Source organism: Tachypleus tridentatus, chromosome 3 (assembly GCF_004210375.1).
Source record: "Tachypleus tridentatus isolate NWPU-2018 chromosome 3, ASM421037v1, whole genome shotgun sequence".
Classification (NCBI taxonomy): domain Eukaryota; kingdom Metazoa; phylum Arthropoda; class Merostomata; order Xiphosura; family Limulidae; genus Tachypleus; species Tachypleus tridentatus.
The window spans coordinates 6,402,924-6,416,116 of record NC_134827.1 but is presented as its reverse complement, the minus strand read 5'-3'; the positions used below and the strand labels follow the sequence as shown (position 1 = coordinate 6,416,116).

The following is a 13,193-nucleotide window of genomic DNA, read 5'->3' as shown; positions in this document are numbered from 1 at the left end:
TAATCGCCATTGGATGGATAATTATGGTTTTGAGTACATATAATTTGTATCTATTAATAATGAACAGTGCATTCCTATATTTTAACGAACTTGTGTGTAGATTACTTTGCAGTTTTTAATGAAAAAGTTTGAAAAATTATTAAAATGATTATCCACTGCTTGTGATGTAATTGATATATGTTCATCTGTATTTGGCCTAAATATACTTTCTCTCAACTGAAATGTGTTAGTAATAAAATTTAACTTAGAAAAGAGATCACATAGATTCAACATCATAAATTAGAAACAGTATAAAATACTTTGTTTTCAAACACTTTTTTCAGTCGTGTTTTGCTCAAGATATAATATATTTTAAGGAAAATTGAATAAACTTATGTTGAGTTTATTAACCATTGGAATAACTTTGTCTGCCTGTATAGTTTATACTAATTTTTTGTAGTAGAAAAAAAAAAGGTTTGCCGTAATTCTGTTACCTATAATATTCATACGTAAATATCATGTTTCACAGATACGAAGTGTGTTTCGTGTATTTTCATGCTGTTCCTTTCAAATTGTATTTTCGCAAAAGTTTTTTTTTCATCAGAAAATTTTAGATATCTGCTGAAATCAACTATTCTAGATAACTATTGTACAATAATGATGTGACAATGGCGCGTTGTTCACATTACGATACAGGAAATGTAATCAGATATAGCTACTGAAAAATTCTGATAGGTATACATGTTTAGTTACTGGATTTGCAGAATCACGGAAGTGTAATTAAACAACAGTTATAAAGTATCAACAATGTCAGACTTTTATTCTTCCTTTTGCAGTACATTATATAGTTTTAAGTGAAGTGTAAATAGCGATGTTGATAACGAGATATGTGTAGTTTTTTGCTCACCAGCTGTGTAAGCATGAAAGATTAAAACGTTCTTCGTAGTTTAAACTACCACTACCCTGGTGTTCGTTCAGCATGACCCACTGATCCTGGTGTGTGTGTTTGTTATAGCTTTGCTATCGTGTGTATATTGGCAGGCGAGCTTTAGTTTGCCATCTGCCACATGCTTTTGAACAATTTTCCCCTACCCATGTTTTTATCTTCTTTCTCTAACGGTTGCAAAAAACATATTTTGATTTCAATATTTTTAAGTTTGCGCAACGGAAAAACCCACGGAATATTTTCATTCTCACCGTTATTATATTTTAACATTTGTTTATGCAGAAAAATGTTATTAAAATTTCAAAGTCGGCAGTTTGTAAAAAAGTAAATAATAATAATTACAATAATAGGTATGTTGTTTTATATTTTAATTTTTTACTATTTTTAACTGGTGTAAGTGTTTTTATTTTCATTTTTTCACGGTTTATTAAAAGAGTAGGATTCACAGATTTAGAATTGTAAATTGATTGAGTTAACGTAGTGCAATAACAACCATCAAAATTTGTTTAATAAACTATTATAATTGTGTAAGAGATAAATCTGTTGTATTTAATATTTTTAACGAACAAAACTTCGGTTTAAACTAGTTCACAGAACAAATATTAAGACTCTTTTTTACATTATTTGAAGTATTTTTTGTTGTTGTTGACAAATGTTGAATCTTCAAGTTTCTAAGCGTTATCAGGCACACCCATGCCTTTAAAGTTTTGTGGATGTTGTTTGAGGTTATATTTCGAGCTAGGTCAGTAGTTAAGTTTCATTTTTTTAAATTCACTTTTCCCTCCGCGTACATTTGCGTGTTGGCATCTAGTCAGACCTGTTTCCAGAGGTAATTTACTGGGGAAGGAGGTAAGACGAACCAACGATCTTGTGGTTTAAGATATACTGCTTTGAAGAAATTCAAGGGGGGGGATACATTTTTGAACTTGAAATTTATCTTGTTAAACGATGGTAGTTATGATAGGACGGTTTAACACGCACACATACACAAGAGTCAAACCTTTCAGTTTTCGTATATCGAGAAACAAAACAGCGAAATATAATTAATAAATTCATGCAAGGTTTATATAAACATTTCTTTTTATTCTTATTTGCGTACTGTAGTTGAAGCATCAGGTAAACTTATCGCTTTTATTATAACTTTTAGTCTGCATGAAAAGATAAACTGTCGTTACACTTTTACTTGTTAAAACGATACAACAGTTTTTGTCAGCCGTGGTTTAGTGTACGGTGAGTTTGTTGAAATGTTGATCGTTTTTCATTTATAACAATAATCATGATTTTATTGGTGTGTTTTTAAACAGATAATTATGCAACTGTGCATTGTTCGATTTTGTGTATATCTTTATTGTTAGAGAGCAGTTCTTAATGAATGTGGCAAAGGAAAAGCATTATGCTGTTACCATATAAAATATGTTATCTTTATAAAATAGTTAATAATAACTTTAACAATTTCAAAATGTTTTCAAAATTATTAAAAAATTAGCGTCGCGTATTGTATATTGTATTATAAAAATGGGGAAAAAAACCGCTTCCATGTGGTTGTCTTTCAGTGTTACTTGATTGTTATACACTTAAGTTATTTTTATGGAAAAATATATTTTTTCATCTTTAGAATTGTAAATAATTTTCATATAAAAATGAAGTAAATTATAATATGGTTATTAAATATAAATGTATTCATACCTGTGTGTGATATCAGTTTTTATTAAATTTTTATTGCAGAAACTATTGAATTTGTTTTTAATATATTGTTTTTGCAAGAACAAAATTTAATGTGCATATAATTGTTATTGTTGGAATTCAACAATGACAGAGGATTGTGTTAATAAAAATAGTTCACCTTCACGTTTCTAAGTTCTATTTTAGACTTTTGGAATGTAGTTCACATGTTAGTGAAAAATTAAAATAAATAAATAATAATATGAACTTAAAGTTAAACAAGTGTAACCAAATTTCATATGTGACATCTGGAGAAACAAAACTTGTAATGATCTGTCATTATGTTACTAGATATTAAAGAATGTATACTAAAAATATTCATATACTTCTCTGTACTCACTACAAATTAATTAATCGTCCCTAAGAAATTGTATAAAAACCGAAATATCTGAAAAAAGGCCGTTGTTGGGTTGGTGATATATATTTGAATGTTAATTATATCTAACAACGTAAGTGTATAGACAGGTAATACTGTTGAAGTGTCTATTATTCTTTGATTTTACACCCAAATACTGAATTTAACTAGTAAGTACTCAATCTGTCACAAGTATATTTTGCATTATTTGATCTATTACACGTCTTTTCTCACTATTTTATTATCCCACAGTGAGTACATGGTGTTGCGTTTTATCGGTTTGAGTAGAGAGAAACAGCCAGTGAGAAGTTAAGTCAGCGACCTGCTTAATATTTGTGATCCTTTAATAGTTTTTAGACCCGCACTAATTACATCAGTTAATCAGTCATGAAATGGAACTTCTTTTCCCTCGTAAGTCGTTTGTTTTGTTGTCCTTTTTCGTTAAAAGTTTGTCTCGATTATTAGAAAATTTATACGTTTGTTCCATACGTGTTAAAAAGATTGTTTTACCTACAAAAGGCGTAGTTTATATTTCCGATTGTTTCGGTATGATTATCAATGTTTTAATAACAAGATGGTTGGAAATGCGAAAGCTAATTGGGAAAGAACTATGTTTATCAGTGGAAATCTACTTAGAGAGCGGCTCACTGTGTGCAGCTTCGTGATGTATTTGTTGCCATGAGATAAGTTGCTTTGAAACAACAAAACTAAATATTAAAAAGGTGGTATACATTATGAAACTATTTCAAAGCAAAAACTTTTCATTTGTCAAGAATTTGTATATATTTCCCTCCTTGTATTTTTTGTTCAATGTTTCGGACACCTTGATCATATTCACTAAGCTTTTAGTCTACATTTATTTAATTCCTGTCAAGAACAGCTCACTGTAATCGTTTCGCAGTTGTTATAGATCTCCAAAATCGATGGAATGTATTTCTTGGTTTTTGACGTTATCTCGGGCGCAAAGAAGATAGCTGATATTCTTTTCGCAATTTTTCCTTATTTCCTGATCCATTTCTTGTAGACAGACTTGAAAATTTACCATTTCAGTAAGATTATATCTAGGCGCTTCGCTTTCAGCACACGAGGTAAAAGAAAAAAAAAGTTGCCGTCAGTTCCACAGTGTGCACCGTACAAGTCTAATACAAATATTGACAGTTGTTTGTTATTGCAGTATGATTAAGTTGTAATTGCTTCTAGAAGTAAACAGGTGGGATTGAAAAATGTATACTTGTATGCATGCGAACACATTGTCAAAGGGCAAAAGGAAACTAGTCAAACCCTCCTCTTTTATTTTGTATTGTTACCTCATCTGCAAACTAGAAGGATAATTAGTACGTGAAGAGTCTTGTACAAACATTACTAGCACTGTTCTACAGCTAAATTGTTGTTTTTTATTTCACTTTAAGAGCATTGTTGCTGTATTTTATAGCTGTTTAGGGTTAATCAGTTTTTAGTGTTAATAAAAAGTGTAGTCACTTAAGCGGTGTAAATGCTTTACATTAATTTATAAAATATATAGTGATATTTATCGCACTTAAACTGGCGTGTTCGCTTTCCATTTTGCCATAGTCTATACTGCTAGTACTTATGATTCATGGACATACATACATACGTGTAATTAGTGGTTTTCTTTCTTGATACAGTTCTCGTGATATAATACCGCTTGAAAATTACTAGAATCATTTGCACTACCCGTGGTTTGTATATGAGAAAGGTACGATACATATCATACTTTTGTATATAATTTATATTTTACAGTATAACGGCACAAACTCAGTACTAACAATAAATGTGAAAGCCAAACTATCATTCGATTCACCACTTGCCACTGAGTTATACAAGTTTCGGAGAATTTACCCGTAACCAGTAATCCCAGATAAGAGCAAACCGAAAGAAAAGCCCCCCCCCTCCACACCGGAGGCACCGTGGACTCGCACCGCTATAAACCGAGTTTCGATACCCGTGGTGGGCAGAGCACAGATGGCTCATTGAATAGCTTTGTATTTAATTTCAATCAATCAACCGAAAGAAAATGACGAGGCTTCATAGAGTTGCAGAGTGTTTATTGTATGTATGGCGTTTTGTGTTGCCTTTTACTAACCATAATGAACGTGATATTTATACAGAATTTAAAGAACATGTAGCATTGGTGCTACTAATTATTCAGCGAACAAAATGTTTGTAAACACGAAGATCGGTCATTATCACTAATGAGGGGTGGTGGAATTTCCCGAGACCCATATAATTCAACATGGTATGGTCTTGTGGATCATGGGATCTAAAGTAGGTGCCGAACATGCTGTTCTTTTAGTCATGGAAGCATTATAATGTAAAAGTTAATTTCATTGTTTGTAGTTAAAAGATAATGAGATTTTGAGTTGGTTGTGTCGGATGTTTGCTTCATTTCTTGTCAGAAGTTCCAAATTAAGAAAGGCAGTTAATAACCTTAATACTTTTATTATAAATAACAAAAAGATGTAACACGCTGACAAGTAGTGAATAGAATTTTAGATTGGATTTGATATTTTTGTAGTATTTTAAACAACATGTCTGTTGAATAACTCAGAAGAATAAATTAGTAGCGTCAAAACTGTATAAACATCGATTTACTGTAACGAGTAAAAAACAATTTAAAATCCCCATACATTAACAAACTTAATGTTTTGCATTTTTGTGCAAGTGCAAATATATATATTGTTTTCGCATCTTGTTACACTGTGACCTTTATACATTAGTGTAAAGGTATCTGGTATTCTGGCTTTACTAAATACTTACTTGGTCTGCAAAATGTTATAATGCAATTAAATGGTATATTTTAAGGTGGTATTTATGCATTGAGCATGTACGAGTTTTCTCTTTCATGCAGTGCGTTAAAATAGAAAAAAAAAATCGTTTTTAATGCTGATTTTAGAAATATAAATTAAAATTTGGAGAAATTAATAGGTATTTTAAAATATTTTACTAGGTTAAGCCACGTTATGTGACGTAAGATCAACATAAATTAATTAGTAAATAATTGTTTATTTAAATAAAAATTAGTTAATTTACAATAAAAATCATTTCTCTAAATTTTAATTTATATTTCTAAAATCTGCAGGAAATGTAAAGAACTAGGAATACGGTTAAAACACGTAACAAGCGACACTGTGGAACCAACCAATCGTGACATGAGTGACTCCTATGTCAGAGTTCGTTTGGTGGCGTAGGCATGAAAATAATTATCACTTCAAGCAAATATTCGAGAATATTTCTGCATTTTCTTACTGAATGTATAACATTGTTACGAGATACTATGTCTTAATGTTTTACAATATTTTTATATGTATAGGTATGTATGTAATGCTAAAAATAATATACTTGTGTATTAATCAAAATAAAAAGTATTTCTTTTCATTTCTCCAAATTTTAATTCATATTTTTGAAATCAACAGTAAACTCGATATTGTTTTTTGTTTCTGTTTAAACGCGGTGCATGAAATAGAAAATATGTCATGTGTAAAACTGTGTGTAGGATTTAGCCTAAAATAATTCATAGAAATACATTTTACATACGTAGTTCTTAATAGTGTCATGGTTGATGTACATTACCATTATTTCGTTTAATTTGTCTGTCTTGAGTAGGTTCGAGAATAGTTTTTAGTTTACTGATACGAGTACTTTTACAAGTTACAGCTTTATAGTAAGGAACAACTTTTTAAACAGATTCGACGTTTCATCCACTGATGCGATCATTTTTAACCTGTATTTCATATACCCATGTCAACTAACTACTATCAGTTCTCTTAATACATTGTTATAATTGTTGAATATCGATTTAAATATAAAACTTGTACCGTTAAAACGTCTACTTGATGGTGACTAACTGATGTCTCCCTGGCATCACTTAAGAATTAGCGAAGAATATCTCGGATTATTCTCTCCGCCAATTGAACAAATTAATATCTTGGACAAAATTGCCGATAGTTATCATGCGGCGAACAACAAAATATTCACATCGAAACATGTGAATGTGAAGAAATGATATAAAGCAACGCAAATAATTGTTATCAATTAAGTATGTTTGCAAAACAGTTTTCACTTTTGAAGGTCAGATGTATGTATACTTACCTGTTTAGTTGGTTTTGTATGTCAGTTCCGTTGGTGTAACCACCACAATTAAATTGAATTACTAGTTACCGAGGGCGTGCATGTTAGTAAAAAGGACGAATTGGAAACATGCTACGAGAATTAGTTAGTTGATTAACTACAAGATTTCAAAGAATCGTAAATCAAGATCAGTGTTTATTTTTGCGACTAGGAGGCGATAGAATAATTGAAGTGTGATTAAAATTAAACAACCACAACAATCAAACGCGATGAGAATTTTTGGTAATGTATGCTACGAGTACTGTTCAGCTCTTGTGTTTTAAAAAAACAACAACATATGTATACACACACACGCGCACGCGCGCGCGGCTTCAGGCTCATTAAATAAACAAATTTGCCTTTTAAACGAAATAAGCAAAACATTAAGAGAGCTGGCAGTACGCAGTTAAGACATTAAGTTCTGGTCATGATAAACTCAATTATATACCGAGTTTAAAAAAAGGTTTTGTTTATTTCAAATGATTCTCGTCAGTCATCTTTAAAATAGATATATGTTTTAAGATATTTTTTTTTCTGAAACAAATCATTTAGTTTTTTATAGGAGAAAAATTTCGATGGTCGGTATGTAATTATACAAACAAAAGTTTTAGTTGGTGTCTTTTATTTAAAGTGTTAATGTATCTTGATTTTAATAATACAACTGAAGTTGTAAGTGGAACCTGTTAGCTCTTTTAGCGCATAGTAAATTATCCAAAATACATTGAAAATGAAAGTTGTTTCTCTCAGGTTTATCTTCCCAATCTGCATGTTTATTCCAGAAATAATATTCGAATGTTCATGTGTATTTTGTATAGTAGTTTTGGCATTGTATATTGTATATATGGTTTTACTTGTTACAAAAAAGTGCTCGATTAGTCGACCTTATATAATTGAGATACTGTGTAACAGGACTAACCTTCAACATTCTTTGGTAGGAAATGCATTGCTTCATATTGCTTGATAACTAAACATGTTTAATTCTGTGTGAAACAAGTTCCGTGTTAAAAAGTCGAATATTGAGTTACCTTCAACGGTGTACGTTGCCCTCCAGTGGCACAGCAGTATGTCTGCGGATTCACACTGCTAAAAATCGGGTTTCGACACTCGTGGTTGGCAGAGCAAAGATGGCCCATTGTGTAGCTTTGTGGTTAATTCTAAACATACGAAACAAACGGCGCAAGCTTTTCATTTTCTTTAAAAACGTAAGAACTAATCTAGTTGTTAAGTTATCACGAAGCACCTTTTACCTCAGCTTTATACAGTTCATCAGTTGAAAGGTTTGGCAAGTTTTAAATTTTGATCTACTAATATTAGCTAACTGTTTGGTAAATACGTGCCCAGTGAGAACGGGTAATTTTTAGACGTTATTTAACATCTTTCTTCAGCTGGGTTTTAGTGGTTACCAATGCGTAATAATTTTATTACTTTTTTTTTTTGTTGTTGTTATTGTTGTTCTTGGCCTCGTGGCTCATGCCGACTATTCTGGAGGCTGATGATTTGTAAGTCCTTTTGACCTTGACGGTGTTGATAAACCTTGTACCGGTACTAGTACTGGCGCATGCAGCTAGTCGGTCGGGTTGGGAATGGGGAGGTGGGAAAAAGGGGATAAAAGTTCTGGTTCGTGGGAGACGACTGGTAAATAAGATGATGGTGTTTGGAAGACTTGTGTATGAGCCTGTAATATTTCGTGATCTGTAAGCATAATTGCTCAACTGTTACGCCATCTCACTTAGAAATGAATACAAACTCGTACATTGTCATGGTCTGTGCAGTAAAAAGATACGCTTGTGTGAGAATATATAACTGAACATAAAAAAAATCTATTCAAAGTATTTTTGTTTAGTACCAAATTACCAAATGTAATATATATATATAAGTAAAAACGCGAATATACTTCAGAAACTTTATTTTTGGATTGATGAAAAATTACACTACTGTTGTTGGAACGCTTTTTATCTTACATGTTATCGTATATGATTGATATGAGCTGTGTTTATGAAGCGATTATAATACTTTTATACAGCTATAAGAACATCGGTGGGTGTGGAGTACATGTTTCTTTTAGTTACGTGAAATATTTCTAAATAATGAAAGTTATTAGGGAATAAGGAACCTTGTATGTTTTGATTATACTTTCCATCAATGTGCATAGAGTAAAACAAACATACATAAAATAATTAGGCCAAATTAAAACTCCCACAATTACGTCACAACTATATGTATTTTCATAATGCATAGTAATTTGTATAATGTATTATGTATCCTTTATTGGCACTTACATAGCATTTGACATAAACTTAAAGAAGTGACCTTCATCGGAACATGAGCCCTATCAGTGTTATAGAAATCTGGATAAAATTTTGTACTCTTAGGTCATACCTCGATGTGTGTAAATTATCTTACATGTCTCTGCGTCCTCGGAGTGCAAGTCAGGAGATTAATTTCAACTGTGCAGACTGCATTATCTGGGAGTACGTTTAATTTTCAAAATTAGGCCCTCGAGCTGCTTTGTGAAGTATAACCGGATGTCATGTTCGTAAATTCTGTTATAATTTGAAAGTTGAGCATGGTTGATATAATAATAAAGCATTTGTCCCACAGCTAGGAAATTTCGTTAGAACTAAGAAACGTTATAAGACAGTACTTAAACTTCGAAGTTCTCTTAGAACTAAATTAATGCTCATAAGTTGCCTGAAGGGACTTGTTTCGGTGGTCTTTTGGCCTAAATGAAATTGACTTTTATTTAAGTTTTTGTAAATATGTGTATTCTGTAACCATATTTTAATATTTTACCCAAGATATTTGTGAGCAAATATGGGCATCTAATCTACTCTTATCATGCCCAAGTTAAATTAGTAATCGTGTGTGTATGTGTTGTTTTTAACATGGTTAGTTTAGTAAACTATGTAGCGTGTTAGAGAAAATTGAGTATTTTTTCACTTTAAGCACTCGTATTTTTACATTTTAATAGCTTTTTCCGTTCTAATAATGCGTGTCTGTGTAATCCAACTTTTGTGTGTGTGTTAGCTATAAATTTAAACATTTACATGTCATAAACGTCATGGAATATCAGTGTTTTTGGTATCATACTTCTCGTGTTTTGCAACACATTTTTTTCTTTTTCTAATTTCTAAATCTTTTCAATCAACAGTGTTCATCGCCCCCCACCTCTTTCTCTGAAAACCTTCAACCTGGTGTTACATTGAAAATAATATAATTATATTATAAATTTTAATATAAATTCTGCAAACCGTGATTTAAAGTGTTTAGTAGAAACACAAGTTGCACCAACCTGATGATAAAAAAAAAAGTATGCTTGTTGATTTCTTCGATAATGGAGATTTAATGGGAGGTTACATCTACCTGGCAGAATGGTATTCATTCAGCCATATACATATCGTGTGATATTGGATAAAACACGAAAGTACGAAATTCTTTTACAGGGATTTTTTAGTGTCAGAAAATACCTATCCAGTATCATTGTATCTTGCGGTGGTTATATCCCCCTCGCGGCATGGTCCTGTAATCGAAGGATTGTTAACCGCGCCCGAGTAGGTTGATATGTGGTCGGAAAAGCACCGAAGCTTCTCGTATTTGAATAGGCTGGCCTGTTAGTGAGGAAATTACATGTGATTAATGAAGCACGCACCGAAGTGACTGCTCATTAAGTCAGCAGAAGTGCAGTGTTTACATACATAAGCTATCTAAAGTTAGTTTTCATCTAAAAAGCTGATGGTATTTGTTTCAAAACAAACACCACCCATTTGGAAATACACACTTGTAAGACACAATTCTGTGATCAGTTCACAGCATTATTTTGTTTCGTATTTTTTGTATCAATACTGCTTTAAGAATGATTTTATTTATTTCCGTGTGTTTTACACCTCTCTGTACGTGTGTGTGTTTTTGATCCCAGATGTGAAATCACACAGATGTTAACTAAGTCTCCCTTAGCAGTTGGTACGTTTAGCTCGTCAAGATCCCGGAGACGTTATTGATTTTCTTGATTACTGGTGCATTCTCTGGCCGCTGTCTCTCAGGAACCGGTGGTAAATACAGTTACACCACAAGTTAGACCCCCAATATCACGGCTTCCTGTAGCGAAAGCATCGTGTATTGAAATCACAGCATGTAATACCTATTTTAAAATCTGAGTTTAGTACGGTATATAAGCTATATTGTATCATATCGTTAATTTTCCTGAGTAAACGTTTTCTAAAGTGCCCTTCGTATATACTTTGTATCATGTTTTTGCTTGCTGACCTTGGCTTGTATAACCACGTTTCATTGTTTAGTCTGTTTGTTACTAAGGTTTTTTTACCTTTATGAAAATGAAAATCGTGGTTAGTTGAACTTTAGTCATCTGATTATGTTTTGAAGCAAATAAAACGCACTCAAATTACGTTTTAATCTCCTTAAAAGATATAGGTTGAAAGTGACATTTACTTTTCACACCGACAAAAACAAACGGCTTTGTATTGTAGGCATATGAATTAATTTTTGAGTAAATCGTGAGAGCTAGGTTATATGTTACAAGTCGTGTAATTACTTACATGATGAAAACATATGCTAAGGAAAAATAAATATTTAGTTGGTATACTTTGTTTGTACAAAACAAATAAACAAAAACAGTAAAGTTAAGACCTGGTTTCTCGTAGTATTCGGTGAGTGTAAACTGAATATTTGTTTTCCCACCGTTTGTGTTTTGTATTTAATATACGCAGTGCGTGACGAGACTAAAGCATTTTGTTCAAATTTATTATTATTATTTTTTGGCCAACCGGTTAGCGCTGCTGATTTTTTAAAAATTTTACATTTACAATATTAAAGAACAGACATGCGCAATCTTTCGGTTTTGTTGCAAAAAAAGTTAAACTGAATGTTGGTTTTATAGGGATAAATATTACACATGCTTATCGTATCACGCATTGTAATTGCATCTTAACCGCTCACTAATTATATTTGCATGGCTCATAAATAAGATAATTAATCTTTGAATATACGGTTAATTTAACTAGATCTAAGCTTGACGTTTTTATGATAATTAACTTCTTAAATTGTCACTGAATTTCGACTATTTTTGAAGGAATTGGACTTCACTTGCAAGTAAAAAAAATAAATAAATTACACCCACATGCTGCTAACTTGGAATTTAAATCGTATCATTTCACACGTGATCAACCAAGTTAACCTTGACAGATTAACCTTTATGTTTTTGCTTTATAATAAAATATACGTTTGTGTCCAGTGAAGTTAGCACAGACTTTTGTGTCATTGATTAAATTACAGGTGATGAATGTACCCTTGATTTTTGTTGACCTCAGTGATCAGAAGTTTGTACCAATTGTTAATATGTATTTATAACTATACATAGGTAAACCATATTTACTGTAATGTTTTTTTTTATACATGTGTGTGTGTCAGATATCGCTAATTATGGACCAGTACATACATACGGCTGATTTCTTGGTTATTGGACATGTTAAAGAAAGTTTGGGTGTCAATTTAATAGTACTATGAGTGTACATTTTAAAAATTTATTAATGTTAGCCTGGACATTTCACTTCGCTAAACATACTTGTCGTTAAACATCAGTATTACGTCATTGTCCTGTCTACAAGGAGTATTTGTATGGTTAAGTGCTTTGCCAGAAAACATTGCGCAAATTAATTACTGAGGGTCGGTCGTTAATGCAGAGAGTATAGCCTATTTTGTTGTAAATTTATTATTATTTTTACAGTTGATTCCAGTGTAAGTTAGTTTCAAAACCGAAAAATTCTTGCCGCGTAGAAATGTATTTTTATGACGCAGATGTAATACCGTGTTTCTCCGAAAACAAGATAGGGTTTATATTAATTTTCACTCCAAAATATGACACTAGGGCTTATTTTCGGGGGATGTCTTATTTTGATATATCAAAAAAATGAAGTTACAAAGTGAAACTATTAAACTAACCATTTAAAATAAACTATTATTAAACTATTAAACTAACTGATTAATACTTAAATAAACTAATTAACTAACTGTTAAACTAATTAATAATTTTTTTTATTTCTTTCCTCT

The 13,193-nt window shown here is 31.7% G+C and overlaps 1 protein-coding gene across 4 annotated transcripts in view; it reads left to right on the top strand.

Annotated features, from left to right (window-relative positions):
* The window catches only part of LOC143246272 (uncharacterized), a 94,793-nt gene that overhangs the window by 12,236 nt on the left and 69,364 nt on the right, over positions 1-13,193 (top strand). The window contains exon 1 of one of the 4 annotated variants that reach the window (XM_076492726.1): positions 3,285-3,413. The exons of the other annotated variants lie outside the window; for them this stretch is intronic. Coding sequence (XP_076348841.1) covers positions 3,390-3,413 — 24 coding nt within the window. The 5' untranslated portion in view covers positions 3,285-3,389. Of the gene's footprint in view, positions 1-3,284; positions 3,414-13,193 lie in introns of those variants that run through there. 4 annotated transcript variants of the gene reach the window in all.